This window comes from Neophocaena asiaeorientalis, unplaced genomic scaffold (assembly GCF_003031525.2).
Source record: "Neophocaena asiaeorientalis asiaeorientalis breed wild unplaced genomic scaffold, Neophocaena_asiaeorientalis_V1.1 scaffold86, whole genome shotgun sequence".
NCBI classification, from domain to species: domain Eukaryota; kingdom Metazoa; phylum Chordata; class Mammalia; order Artiodactyla; family Phocoenidae; genus Neophocaena; species Neophocaena asiaeorientalis.
Window position 1 is genome coordinate 5,114,203 of NW_020175039.1, and position 13,977 is coordinate 5,128,179.

General features: G+C 46.1%; 1 protein-coding gene across 1 annotated transcript; it reads left to right on the forward strand.

The window, feature by feature from the left end:
- Nucleotides 1-1,119: 1,119 nt before the first annotated feature.
- Nucleotides 1,120-6,250, forward strand: RESP18 (regulated endocrine specific protein 18). The gene is made up of 6 exons (XM_024763319.1): nt 1,120-1,210; nt 2,882-2,986; nt 4,025-4,157; nt 4,388-4,427; nt 4,549-4,638; nt 6,200-6,250. Exons 1-6 carry the CDS (start codon nt 1,120-1,122, stop codon nt 6,248-6,250), a joined length of 510 nt encoding a protein of 169 aa, XP_024619087.1.
- Nucleotides 6,251-13,977: the final 7,727 nt, after the last annotated feature.

Genomic DNA, 13,977 nt, shown 5'->3' on the forward strand with positions numbered 1-13,977 from the left:
CATTTAACAGGCTTTTCCCCTAATGATACTTCACGGTTTCCTGTAGCACAAGGGGAAATAGGCACGAAAGGCAGAGAGTGGAAGTCTGAATGGCCAAGGAAGTAGTGGCTGGAGTACAGGAATGCCAGAGCAGGTAGAAATTGAGCAAGAACTCTGGGAAATGAGTGAGCTACAGAGAGGGGAACCCAAAATCCACATGCAAATCCCCCTCACATCCTTAGATACCTTCTAAATGGCACAAGTGCAGGGCAAGATTTTAAGGAACCTAGTGGAAAGGTCAAATATCTGAACAGGGATTTTTTTTTTGCAGCTTCCACAGTGTTTGGGACACCAAGTTTGGGGTTCAGGACTCCCAAAATTAAAAGGCCTTGGTAGGGCTTCCCTGGTGGCGCAGTGGTTGAGAGTCCGCCTGCCAATGCAGGGGACACGGGAGGACACGGTCCGGGAGGATCCCACATGCCGCGGAGCGGCTGGACCCGTGAGCCATGGCCCCTGAGCCTGCGCGTCTGGAGCCTGTGCTCCGCAACGGGAGAGGCCACAACAGTGAGAGGCCCGCGTACCGCAAAAAAAAAAAAAAATACAGTGGTTTGAACCTGGGCGATGGCAGTGGATGTGGAGGAGTCATGGATGTGCATATACTCAGCAGGTCAAACCCGTGACTGCTGAAGGTTTTAAGGCGGGTAAGGGTGAAGTAAGCAGCAGGATAATAAAAATAGACTAGATTCATTGAGCGCCGACTATCCAGTCGCTGTTCATATTTAATCCTCGCAACAAACCTATGAGGCAGGTACAATTCGCACCCACATTTTACATGCAATCCGTTTTTCCAGCCTTGGGATTGGGAGTAGAGGCGGTAGTCCTCGGGACCTGGTTTATGTAAAAAAGGAGTGGGCTCCTGGGAGTAAGGTGGGGTGGCCTGTGGGGAGGTAGGGAAGTAAGGGTTGGGTAGGCGTCCGCAGGGGACAGGGCCCGCCGGCCATTGGTCCCGCTGCCAAGGGAGCTTTGTGCAGATCCAGTCTCGCCAGCGGGTGGGAAGCGACAGCCCCGCTCAGTCCCTCCAGCAGCTGTCTCTACCTCATCTGCGATTTGGTGGGGAGCCAGCGCACCAAGCCCGGGAGGATGCGGCGCCCGCCGTGGCCTGGGGGCTTCCGGGGGCTCTGGCGGCTCCTCTGCTTCCTGCTGCTGAAGAGCCGCCCAGGGAGCGGCCGCGGTTAGTGATCACGGTCAGGAGGACACCTGGGGGGTGCGGGCAGGGCCAGAGAGCGATTCTGAGAGAAGTGGGTCCGGGGGCCTCAAGGTTAGGAACTTAGGAGGAAAGGAATCTGTTTGAGGGGTGAGAAGAGAAAACTGCGCAGAAAGAGGCGCAGGCCTGGCGTGGGGCTCGGTGTATGGGGTACGGACTTAAGAGAAGCGGACTCGGGAAGATTGGGGATTCGGGAGAAGGACTGAAACACACAGGGCCAGCGGGAAGTAGAACCGGCCTGGGCGGCCGCAAGAGAGGACGCGCTGAGGGGCCAGGGACGAGATGCCCATGGCTGAGGGATAGTCAGGGGACCAGGATCTCTGCACAATAGGAGCAGGGGCTGCGGGTATCGGGCTCCGGAGAGAAGGCTGGGCCGAGGGATGACCCAAGGCTTCTTTATAAGCCCCTAGAGCCTGGCGTTTGCGATCCAATTTCCGGTAAGAACGGGAAGGCTAGGATGGGGTAAAAAAGGATGGAGGGGGAAAGGATCCATCCTCTTCCTCCCCCTTCACTCTGCGCCAACCGGGTAGACCATCGCTGACACGTGTGAGCAGCCAGAGACCGACTGCGCAAACTCGAGGATTCCAGCGCCCTGCGCTTGGGGCAGACGGCGCAGACTCCTAGCCTGATGCCAACTCTCCTTGCCCGATTCTTGGGTTTAGAGGCCAATGCAGAGGACTCGCGAAAAACTGTAGGAGGTGACCTGGGGGCGGGGGGCAGGATGCGTGGGGTGGGAGAGGACCGGCAAGACTTGTGGGGATGACTCGCTCTCTTTACTGCCCAGAGCCGCCTCCATGCCAAGCTTTGGCCAGCGCTCAGCACCACGGACAGCGCCAGGTGCCCTGTGGGTCTGACTGAGGGTGTCTGGGTCACCACTTTTCTATCAGTTCTGGAGCGCTGCCTCAGAGAAGCTCTCTCCTTCCAGAAGCTATTTTCCTTCTCAGTATTAGGTTCTGCTCCTTCCTAAAGCCAGGGAAATGATATTAGGGTCCATTTGACTGGGGAAGAGAATTCCCTTTTCATGATGACTCATGGTAGTTCCACTATAGAAAAACAAACAAACAAAAATCCCCGACTCCAACCCTACCCCATTTACCTGGAATGAGGCAAGTGTGTATAGCATTAGGAATTATCTCCATCCCCGTCCTTCCCTTTTGCACAGTCGGGCAAACTGTGGCTTTCAGGACAAGGATCCAGACACTCAAACCCTATACATACCAATATTTCCTTCCTCGAAGGATTCCAGGCGTCCTCTCCAATCCCCTCCAGGCTTCAAAGCCTTCCATGAATGCAGTTCACCTGCTCTCCACGCCCTACCTGTTCACCTGATTATCCATTCTATGTGTGTAGCTTTCTGAGTCTCTTCTTACCTCACCCTCCACAGGCTGCCTGTGGAGCTTGGTTCTTACCTGGAAGTTGGTACCAAAGGTGAATGAGGTGCAGGGGCTGAGGAACAGGGCAGGTGGTGACGGGGGAAGGAAAAATGAAAAGGAGGACTTGAAAGGAGGTGGGGGTCTGGTAAGGGGGACAGAGACCACTGAACCCAGGGGTGATAGTGGAAGGAAGCTGCTTTCCTTCAGCTTGGATTTGGAAGGCTTCTGGTCAAGCTCCTTTCTCACACCACTATTTTGCCCTTAGATGGTCAGGGTCAAGTGGGAGTGGGGCACCTCTGGACCCTCCAAGGATTTACCACCCCAGTCTTCCAGCAGTTGCAAGTTGTACTCCAGCAGATTATGCCCCAAGGTGAGTAAGAGCTGGAGAAGAGAGGCTGAGGCTTGGTCAGATACAGGGGTATAGTGAGGGGCTTTTTGATCTGAGAACAGGCTTTCAGCCCCAGATGTCTCTACTTGACACTTTCCTGTCATGCTTACCTCATGGAGAGTTGGGAGAGACCAAAATGGGGATGGAGGTAGAAGGGCAGGCTGTTTGCCCTTGAACACCCTGGAAGGGCCCAGCAGAGGCTTCTAGAAGAAGCCCCTGGAAGAGGTCAGCATCTAACTCCTTGGGACTAGCCCCAACTCCAGGCACTATCTGAGTTTTTCCAGAGCCAGGAATCCTTAAGTCCTCATCCAGGAGAATACACACACACACACACACCCCTAAGCCTCTGAGTAGGAAGCAGAGCAAATTGTATGACAAATAGAAGAGAGGAAGGAAAGGGAGTGGGGACTCCCTTGAAGGCAGATGGCTGACCCTTCCTTAGAGCAGAGTTTCATGAATGGGAGAAGAATCAGAAAGGAAATCTGGCTTGAGTTCATGTTACTACTACCACTACTGATGTCTAATATGTGTAAAATGCCTTAAAGTAGTGGTTCTCAAAGTGCATCCCCAGACCAGTAGCATCAGCATCACCAGGAGACTTGCTGGAAAGGCTAATTCATGACCTTCACCCCAGGCCTCCTGAATCAGAAGCTCTAGGAGGGAGGAACAGCCATCTGTGTTTTAACAAGCCTTGCAGGAGATTCTGATGTACTCTAAAGTTTGGGAATCACTGCCTTAGAGTTTTCTCAGCACTCTGTACATCCCTCATCTCATTTAATTTTCACAATAGCATCAAATGAGTCAGCAAAAAGAGTACAGTCCTAATCCTAACTGAATGTTTATTATATGCCAGGCATTGTGCTAAGCAAATTTTATATGCCATCTCATTTCATTCTCTCCACAAGTTGTGATCCTTTGGCTACTTGAGGGAGAAGGGGAGTGTTGACCTCACTCTGGTCTCTGGAGTGGGCCAGTCAGAGCGTCCCAGGTATTAATTCACCACCTCCTTTCAACCTGCAGGTTTGTTCTGGAAGGATGACATGACCCAGGATGTGATGACACAGAAGATGGGGCACATTGGCAAACCCCACCCCCAGGATCCATGTGTGAGGATGGGGCAAGAAGCCTTTCCCACCAAAACCACTGGGGTGAGGTGTGTGAAGCCTATGGTCAGTCCATGATGTCTGGTGGACAGAGAGAACAGGGAGGGAACGGGCATTAAAACTGCAGGTAAGAGCCGCCAGGAGCACTCTGAGAATGACTCAGAAGTCCTGTCTGGGATCTGCAAGAAACAGTTCCATGAACCACTAGTGACGCCTGCAAAGGGAGATGAGGGAGGTGCTCGCAAGCCTAGGTCCCATTTCTCATCCCCATCTCTTGTAGGAGCAAGCAAGGGGAGAAACTTCGACTCCTATTCCCCAGGGTGAGACTCATGTGTCTTCTCAAGACTTTTAAAGCCCTGACTTTGGGTCCCATCTCTTTCTCTCTGGGGCCCTGTCACCCTTTTCTGCCTCCTTCTTGACTCCTGGCTTCCCTCCTCACAGGCCCCAGTGGTCAAGGTGAACAGGGATCAGTGCTTTACCTCCAAAGTGGTTTCGAAGGCCCTGAAACGAGAGCTGACCAACCCTGTCAAGGTGAGGGGCTCACTTTTTCTAGGGAAGTTGGAATCACCAAGGACATGTTTAAATGAGGGAGGCAGGTGTGAAGGAGGGAAATGGGTATTGGTGTGTGAACACAGAAGGTGCATTTTCCTGTCTCTCTCAGACTACTTGTGGGTATCCATATGAAAGGTTGGGGGGTGTGATGCAGGTGCTGGGAGTCTCTAAGGGTGAAATGATCTATAGGATCATTCACAGGCACTGAATTTCCAAAGGCATAGAAAACTGCAGAGTTTTCAATGTTAAGTAAAAAGTTCTCCTTTTCTCCATGTACTCCCTTGTATATAGCAAGTGATAGCAAAGCTCCTTTAGATGAATGGGAGACGTAGCCCAGAGGCCCTCACATTCACCTCTTCCCCACCTTACTCTACTCTGTGGCCTGGGTAAGTCAACCAGGCAAGGCTCGGAGTTATCTACCTAGGATGCTTGAACTCTTGGGAATCCAGATTGAAAACACCCATTTAGCACTCCCATCTATCTATAGATGAGACATTGGGGCCCAGGCTGGTCAAGCAACTTACTCAAGGCTGCATAGCAAGTTCATGGCAGAGCTAAGACTGGACCCAGGTCTCCTGATTCCCAGCCCTTTCCCCTATACAGTCCCTGCCCTTCCTCTCAGGGACTGCAGTGTGGGTTGTGCTGCCCCAAACATCAGACTCCTCCATATTGACAAAAGTCCTTTTTTGAACTAAGACCTAAATTACAAGAAGGTGGCAGCCAGTGGAAGATATGAAGGAAGGGCCTCCCAGGAAGAGAGCACCGCAATGACAAATGCCCTGACAGAAGGATACCATAGCAAGACTGAGGGAAAGTCAGTGGTAGAAGATTAGGTTGGAGATGTAGGCTCGGGGTCGACCACACAGGGGCTCACAGGTCATGGTGAAAGTTTGGATTTTATTCCAAGGGTAGTGGCAAGTTAACTAGGAAATTTTAAGGATGGGGATGTAATAATGTGATATGATTTTAAAAGCTCACTCTAACGGTATCAGGGATGGATTGTGAGAAAAGCGAGAGTGAAAACAGAGAGTCCTGTAAAGAGCCGATCATCCTGGTCCAGGGGAGACTGAAGTGGCTTGGACTGGGGTGGTGGCAGCGGAGCCGGCATCTCCAGCTAGCCATGTGCTCCATCCAGGGGCAGCCTGCACCTCTGGGGGCTTCCAGCCTCTCACACTCTCCTAGGAAACCAGTTCCTACTCCCGTAAGATGGCAGCTGAGCTTCCTAAGCTTAGGTTGGTCACTGGGTCCACACACTCAGAGCTAAGGGACAGACCCACCTGTGAGAGACCGGTTGCTGCCGTGCCTTCGTGAAAGCAAACAAGGTGTTGCCGTTCTTCTCCAGCCTGAGCCCAAGGGAAAATCAGCGGATGAGAAGTCTATGAATTCTGTGTGGGAGCAAAGGGGACAGGCACTCAGTCGATGGGTTGAGTCACTGTGAGCTGACTCAAATCAGGGTGTTATTGAAGCATTTGCGGGAGAGTAGGTGAGGGAAGGGCCACCTCTCCACATACCGGTTCCAATCCTTTACTTCTGGTTTTAGGGCTTCTTTGAGTCGCCCCCCACTGTGGGCCACAACCTTGTCGCTGATTGAGACCTAATGCAAAGCTGCTTTGCCCCAGTGCCCTCCCCATTGCCCTCTGGAGGGGAAGTTCCAGGATGACCGAAACCTGGATCATTAAAGTGACTTAGATGCAAACTCTCTGTGACTTGCCCTGAGGCAGGATGGATCGGGTTTGGACCTGGCCACAGCCTTCAAAGTGAGAGAGGTGGGACCAGAACAAGGGTTGCAGTGAGGAGAGCACAGCCCCTCACTGCTGCCGGAGGCTGCTTCTGTCTTGTTTTCTTTCCAGTGACCATTCCCGAAGTGAGGAAAGCGAGGATGGGACCACAGCTGGAATGGCAGCCTTCTTTACACACATCCAGCTATGCTGTGTGGTCTAGTTGCCCATCCTTCCATGTCAGACAGGCCTGGACCCTGCTGTTTTATGAGGGTCTCCCACCTCCACTATTACAGCCCCTGCCAGGGCTCTCTCACTCTTTGTGCGCTCGAGAATCAACACAGAAGTGCTGTAATCAAAGCGTACACACATTAAATGTTTTGCTGACTCTTGCCAGTTTGCTCCTGGTAGCGTAAAACCTTACAAGGGAGGGAGTAATCTGATCACTTGTGCTCAGCTCAGCCAAATACCAGAATGTCCTATTTGCAAAGCTTTCTACTTCCCACGGTACTCTCATACTCAGACTCTCATACATCAGAGGTGTAAGCACGTGGGCAGATACCAAAATTTAGTTTCTCTAAAGAACTGGGACTTGGCCACACATCTCATCCATTTAAGCAACCCAGAGAAATTAAGTGACTAGTTCTTGATGGCCCCGATTCTTGGTCATGCTGCTGTTTTTGCCCTCTCCCCCTCTATTCGTTGTGTTCAGGAATGGACCTAAACCCAACACTAGACCAGTCATATTCGTTTGTACCTAGTTCTCATTAAATTGGGCAACCCCTGCTACTCACCCACATTTCCCCCTTATCCATTCCCTCTTTCTTTCCAAGACAGAAAATGGAGAGAAGAAGATGAGCATTTTTAAAAGGAAGGTAAGTTTAGCTCTTATCGTAGAGGGGCAGATTATATGATTTGGATCGTATTATTTGATAGAAAATGGGAAGCCACTGAAGGTCTGTTGAGCAAGGGAGTGACACAATGAAAGCTGAGCTTAGGAAGAACAATCTCACACTTCTGTAGAAGGATGGGTTAGGGAGTAGGAGAAAAGTGGCAACATTCTAGAAAGACTGTTGAAATAGTGCAGTGTGCCACACGAGGACCTGAACTTGAGTGAAAGAGGACATATAAGAAGGATATCTTGAAGGATGAATTAATAGGCCTTGGCAAGTGTTAGGGGTTGAATCCTGTCCCCCCCCCCCCAAATTCATAAGTTGAAGTCCTAATCTCCTGTACCTCAGAACATGACCTTATTTGGAAATAGGAGTGTTAACAGATATAATTAGTCAATTTAAGATGAGGTCATTCGGGTGGGCCCTAATCCAGTATGACTAGTATCCTTAAAAAAGGGGAAATTTGGAGACAGACATGCATAGAGGGGAGATGACATGAAGAGATACAGGGAGAAGATGGCCACCAACAAGCCAAAGAGAGAGGCCTGGAACAGCTCCTTCTAGCCCAAGAAGGAACAAACCCTTATAACACATTGATTTTAGACTTCTAGCCTCCAGAACTGTGAGACAATACATTTCTATTGTTTACGTTCCCCAGTTTGTGGTACTTTGTTACAGCAGCCCTAGGGAACTAATACAGGTGATTTTTGTTTTTGTTAGAGATGTTTTGCCTTAGTGAATAATGATGCTGTGCATGGAGCAGGGACATCTGGAGCGTTGGTTGGGGAAGGAAAACGGATGTAGTCTTTTTTTTTTTTTTTTGGCTGCATTGGGACTTCGTTGCTGTGTGTGGGCTTTCTCTAGTTGTGGCGAGCGGGGGCTACTCTTCATTGTGGTGTGCAGGCTTCTCATTGCCGTGGCTTCTCTTGTTGTGGAGCATGGGCTCTAGGCATGCAGGCTTCTGTAGTTGTGGCATGTGGGCTCAGTAGTTGTGGTGTATAGGCTTAGTTGCTCCGCGACATGTGGGATCTTCCTGGACCACGGCTCAAACCCGTGTCCCCTGAACTGGCAGGTGGAGTCTTAACCACTGTGCCACCAGGGAAGTCCCTGGATGTACGCTTAAAGGTTAAAGCCAAAAGCCTATTCAAGGACATCACAACAGCAGTTCTCTCCTACATCATTTCTCTTCCCCTGCATGCCTGATTATTTTCATCAATATATTAAGTACCCTGCAATATCTCCTAGATCTAATTTTTTTTTCTCAACTTCTGTTTCTGGTAACGGTGCACTACGTGATTCATACCATCTCTGCCTGCGGAAGACAGCTTGTCTTAGTCTGATTCCTCCCAAAATCAAAGCCTGAAGTAAGGGCTTGCATGGGGGTCATGTAGATTGGGATTAAATTTCAAGATGAGGATTGAGAGAATGGGAAGGGTGAAACAGAGGGCTTGGAAAGCTATTGAAGGGTGCATTAAGGAGTTATATGCAACTGAGGTAAGTTCTTGTGGGGACTCTCTTAGGCATCATGTACAATGCACCTCAGAACTGTCCTCTGAGACAGAGAAAAGGAAAGTATTTATCCTATGGGCCCATCCCCCACTGGATAAAGGATTGCACTACGAGATGTTAATTTCCGCATATATCCAGGTTTTTCATGAGAATGTCTGAGCAGAGTCCCAAGGATATCTAATGCTGTGGTAGCAGAGAGGACCCAGGCCAAAAACAAAAGATCTGCAGTGCAGGTGAGGCAGGTGGTATCAGATTACACCTGCATCTAGCTGGTGGCTGCAGTAATGGCTAGAATTAAAGGCAACCCAAGAGGATGCAAAATGGGACAATAAATGGTGTCTAATATACCTTAAAAGCTGGATGGAAAAGTATCCAAAATCTTCTTAAAAGCGTCAAGGAGGGCTTCCCTGGTGGCGCAGTGGTTGAGAGTCTGCCTGCCGATGCAGGGGACACGGGTTCGTGCCCCGCTCTGGGAAGATCCCACATGCCGCGGAGCGGCTGGGCCCGTGAGCCATGGCTGCTGAGCCTGCGCGTCCGGAGCCTGTGCTCCGCAATGGGAGAGGCCACAGCAGTGAGAGGCCCGCGTACCGCAAAAAAAAAAAAAAAAAAAAAAAAAAAAAGCGTCAAGGAGCTAGCGAAAGAGCGAGGAGTAATTGACTCAGGTCAAGATGCAGGAAAGGAGCAGAATCCAGAGGTGGTAAACCCAATGCTCACAGTTGCTTTGGACTGGGGAAATTTTCCATTTTAAGAAGCAGACAAAAAGCTGATTTAGACAGCCTATGCAGCTAGACTAGTAGATGTCAGTGTCCAGGCCTATGAAAGGAAGAATTCGAGTAAACTGCTCTCTGTTTTGGTCTGGGACCAAGAAGTTAACTCTAGAAATAAGGGGAAAATGGAAGTCAATCTACCCTTGCTCAGATCGCAGCATGTCCTTGTAATTGTGGACCTTTTTTTTTTTTTTTGGTACACGGGCCTCGCACTGTTGTGGCCTCTCCCATTGAGGAACACAGGCTCCAGACGCACAGGCTCAGCGGCCATGGCTCACGGGCCCAGCCGCTCCGCGGCATGTGGGATCTTCCCAGAGCGGGGCACAAACCCGTGTCCCCTGCATCAGCAGGCAGACTCTCAACCACTGCGCCACCAGGGAAGCCCCTTGTAATTGTATTAAGGTTATATATCAGATTGCTAGTGCTTTTAGGCACCTGCAGAAGTAAATGAAAATCCTCTAAGACCTTAAATTATTTCTACAAAAAATTTTTCAAATACTATAGTCTGCACAATAGATAACAGAAACAGACCCATAGTGATCCAATGATTGCAAAGCAAAACAACTGTGCTTTACTATGTTCAAGCATATCAAAGCCAAAGTGTAACTTTTGACAAGGATCTAGAAACCACAGAAAGTAATATGGAAGATTTTTTAAAAGAATCAAACAAGTCAAAATACATGAGGCAAAAACTGATAGAACTGAAAGGAAAAATAGAAAGATTCACTTGTATAATTGGAGACTTCAACACTCCTCTGTCAGAAATTGATAAATCCAGCAAGCAGAAGTTCAGGAAAGATGCAGATGACCTGCACAGAACAATTGTTCTATTTGATCTAACTGACATTTAGAATATACACCACCCAACAACAGCACAGTGCACATTCTTCTCAAGCTCACATGGAACATTCATCAAGACAGACCACCATTTGGGCTTCCCTGGTGGCACAGTGGTTGAGAGTCCGCCTGCCGATGCAGGGGACACGGGTTCGTGCCCCGGTCCGGGAAGATCCCACATGCCGCGGAGGGGCTAGGCCCGTGAGCCATAGCCGCTGAGCCTACGCGTCTGGAGCCTGTGCTCCGCAATGGGAGAGGAGGCCACAACAGAGTGAGAGGCCCGCGTACTGCAAAAAAAAAAAAAAAAAAAAAAAAAAAAAAAAAAAAAAAAAAAAAAAAAAAAAAAAGATAGACCACCATAAAACACACCTTAACAAATTTAAAAGACTAGAAATCATACAGAATACGTTCTTAGACCACAATGGAATTAAGCTAGAAATCAATAACAAAAAGATAGCTGGAAAATCTCCACATATCTGGAAAACAACACCTTTCTAAACAATCCATGGGCCAAAGAAGAAATCTCAAGAGAAATGTTAAAGTAGTTTGAAATAAACAAAAATAAAATATAATTTATCACAATTTGTGGCATGAAGTGAAAACAGTGCTTAGAAGGAAATTTCTACAATGAATGCATACATTAGAAAATAAGAATGATCTAAAATCAATAAAATAAGTTCGCACTTTAGGAAACTAGAGAAAGAAGAGCAATTTAAGTTTGAACCAAGCAGAAGAAAACAAATAATTAAAATGAGAGAGAAATCAATAAAATTGAAAACAGGAAAATAATAAAGAGAAATCAATAAAACTCAAAACTGGTTCTTTGAAAAGAAAAAGAATCAAACAGAAATTCTAAAACTTAAAAATGTAAGAACCAAGATTTTAAACTAATTGAATAGGTTTAATAACAGATTAGAGACAGCTGAAAGAGAACTGGTGTACCAGAAGATATGTCACAAGAAACTTAGCCCTTCCCTCCAAAAAATACAAAGAGGCAAATGGTGGAAAATGCAGAAAAAAGGGTAAGAAATCAAGAGGATTCAGTGAGGAGGTCCACTATTCATTTTAATTGAAATCCCAGAAAGAGAAGAGAGAGAATAGGACATAAGCAATATTTTAAAAGATTGTGGCTGAAAATTTTCCAAAACTGTTGAAGGATATCGATCCACTGATTCAAGATTACCAACAAATCTTAAGCAAAATATTAAAAAACTAAAACTAAGACAGAAAATATGACGAAACTGCAGGAAAACAAAGACAAAGGAAAAATTCTTAAAAGCAGCTGTGAATGTGGTGGAGGAAGGGATTATTTTCAAAGGAGCACCATTTAGTCTAATAATTAAGTCCAAGACAGCAACAATAGAAGCCAGAAGAAAGAGAAATGACTTCTTAAATATACTGAAAGAAAATAACTGTCATCCTAGAATTCTATAACTAGCAAAATTATCCTTCAGACAGAAGGAGTTCCACTTCTGTCTGGGTTGTAGGAAACTCAAAAGATAAACACTCTCATTCTAACAACAAGAAAATAGCTGGTTTAACTATAGAATCATGTTTTCTTGAGCACATCAGAGGAAATGGTTGGGGGACACAATGAGTCTTTTAGGGTGCTGGAAATGTTCAATTCCTTGACCTGGGTTACATGGGTGTTCATTTTGTGATAATTTATTGAGCTGTTCATTTTTGTCCTATGCATTTTTCTGTTTTTTATATTTCAAAATTTACAAATTTTTTAAAAAGGAAATAAACGGGGTGATGTGAGAAAGATGGCAGGGGGAATTGTGGAGGTGAGGAGAAGACTTTCCTGAGTATATCTTATTATATAAGTTTGATTTTTAAACAGCGTAAATATTTTACATATTCTAAAATAAAGTATATAAAAGCAAATTCTAATATTGAAAATGAACAAACTAACCAAATTATATATCAGATTAGTAAAAATGACTACACAAACAAAAGAATTATTTCAAATGACTTTAGAACACCATATTTTGATGGTATATCCCTAGGGATTATAAGGACAAAATAAACTACCCAAAGTCTTAAGTGTATTCACTGTTTTATTAGTAGAGTAATATCTATATTATCATTTGTAAATTATTGTATGCATATAGTAGGATTAAACCGATAAATGATTATGTTAATGTTATGGGAAACCAAATTTTTCAGTGTAATAAAGAGATACAAGTATAAAATTAAGAGTTCAGTAAAAATCACAGCTAAATTTTAATTGGAAATATCAGTGTGTGTGTGTATTTGTGACGGTATCTTAATATCCTAGCTCTGTGCACTGAAAGGACCCAGAAGCAACATCAATCACCTCAGTAGCCATTATCACCCCTAGAACCCAGACTGTGGTCTCTAAAGTCAGTTCTTACTAAAAGCTACCAAGTCTCTTTGGAGGAATGACTGCTTCCATGTCTAGGGCAAGGAATAAAAAAAATTAACCTCGTACATGTTGGAATGATAGAAAGCAAGGGAGCTTTCAGTGATTAATGGGACGTTTCAAAAGGAAAAAAGAATGAGTTTAAAGGAACTTTCACTTAATTACTTACTTAGGACAATTTGAATATTACTGTGATTGACTGATACATATTGAATATATAAAAATCCATACTTCCATAGTAATGCTCAAAGATAAAAAGTCATAACAAATATTTTTTAAAACTTAGGGACTTCCCTGATGGCGCAGTTGTTAAGAATCCACCTGCCAGTGAAGGGGACATGGGTTCGAGCCCTGGTCCGGGAAGATCCCACATGCCGTGGAGCAACTAAGCCCGTGTGCCACAACTACTGAGCCTGCACTCTAGAGCCCACAAGCCACAACTACTGAAGCCCGCTGCCTAGAGTCCATACTCCACAAGAGAAGCCACCTCGGTGAGAAGCCCACACACCACAACAAAGAGTAGCCCCCCAGCTCGCCGCAACTAGAGAAAGCCCGCGCACAGCAACGAAAACCCAATGCAGCCAAAATAAATAAATAAGTAAATGTATTTAAAAAAACACAAAACTTACTTGCCACTCTTGGCGGTAACTATTACACCAACTCATCACTCTGCAAATTAATAGTTAAAGAGAAGAAACTAAGAATGTATGCTACCTTTCCAGTTGGAATTGTATCTCAGGATATAACTAAGCGCAGTTGATGAGAGAATGCTCTTCTTTATGAAATAATATCAGCTAACAAATGTTAAAGGAGTGATAGAACTAGAAAATCACCATTTTAGTCAAAGATCATCAATGAATGGCAACACCACTAGGTGAAAAGTTGCTGGGGAACTACTTTATGACAGAGATCTGGCTGTCTCTACCTTAAACCAGTGATCAATTATAGCATCACTAACAGTGGGACAGCCAGACATTATGCACTTCCTGAAATGATGCAGTTGGAGTCATACAGCATCACCTGTAAATTTTTTGTTTTAAAAAATTTTTTACCTGATCCAGTCAAGACTTAAGTTCTATTTTTCAGGAAATACAGGGGACATACAGGATATATACAGGGAAAATACAGGAAAACATATCACGAGGAAACAGTCACAAATCCTGAAGGTAGGGAGTTGTAAAGAAAGCCTGATCTGGTATCTTCCACAA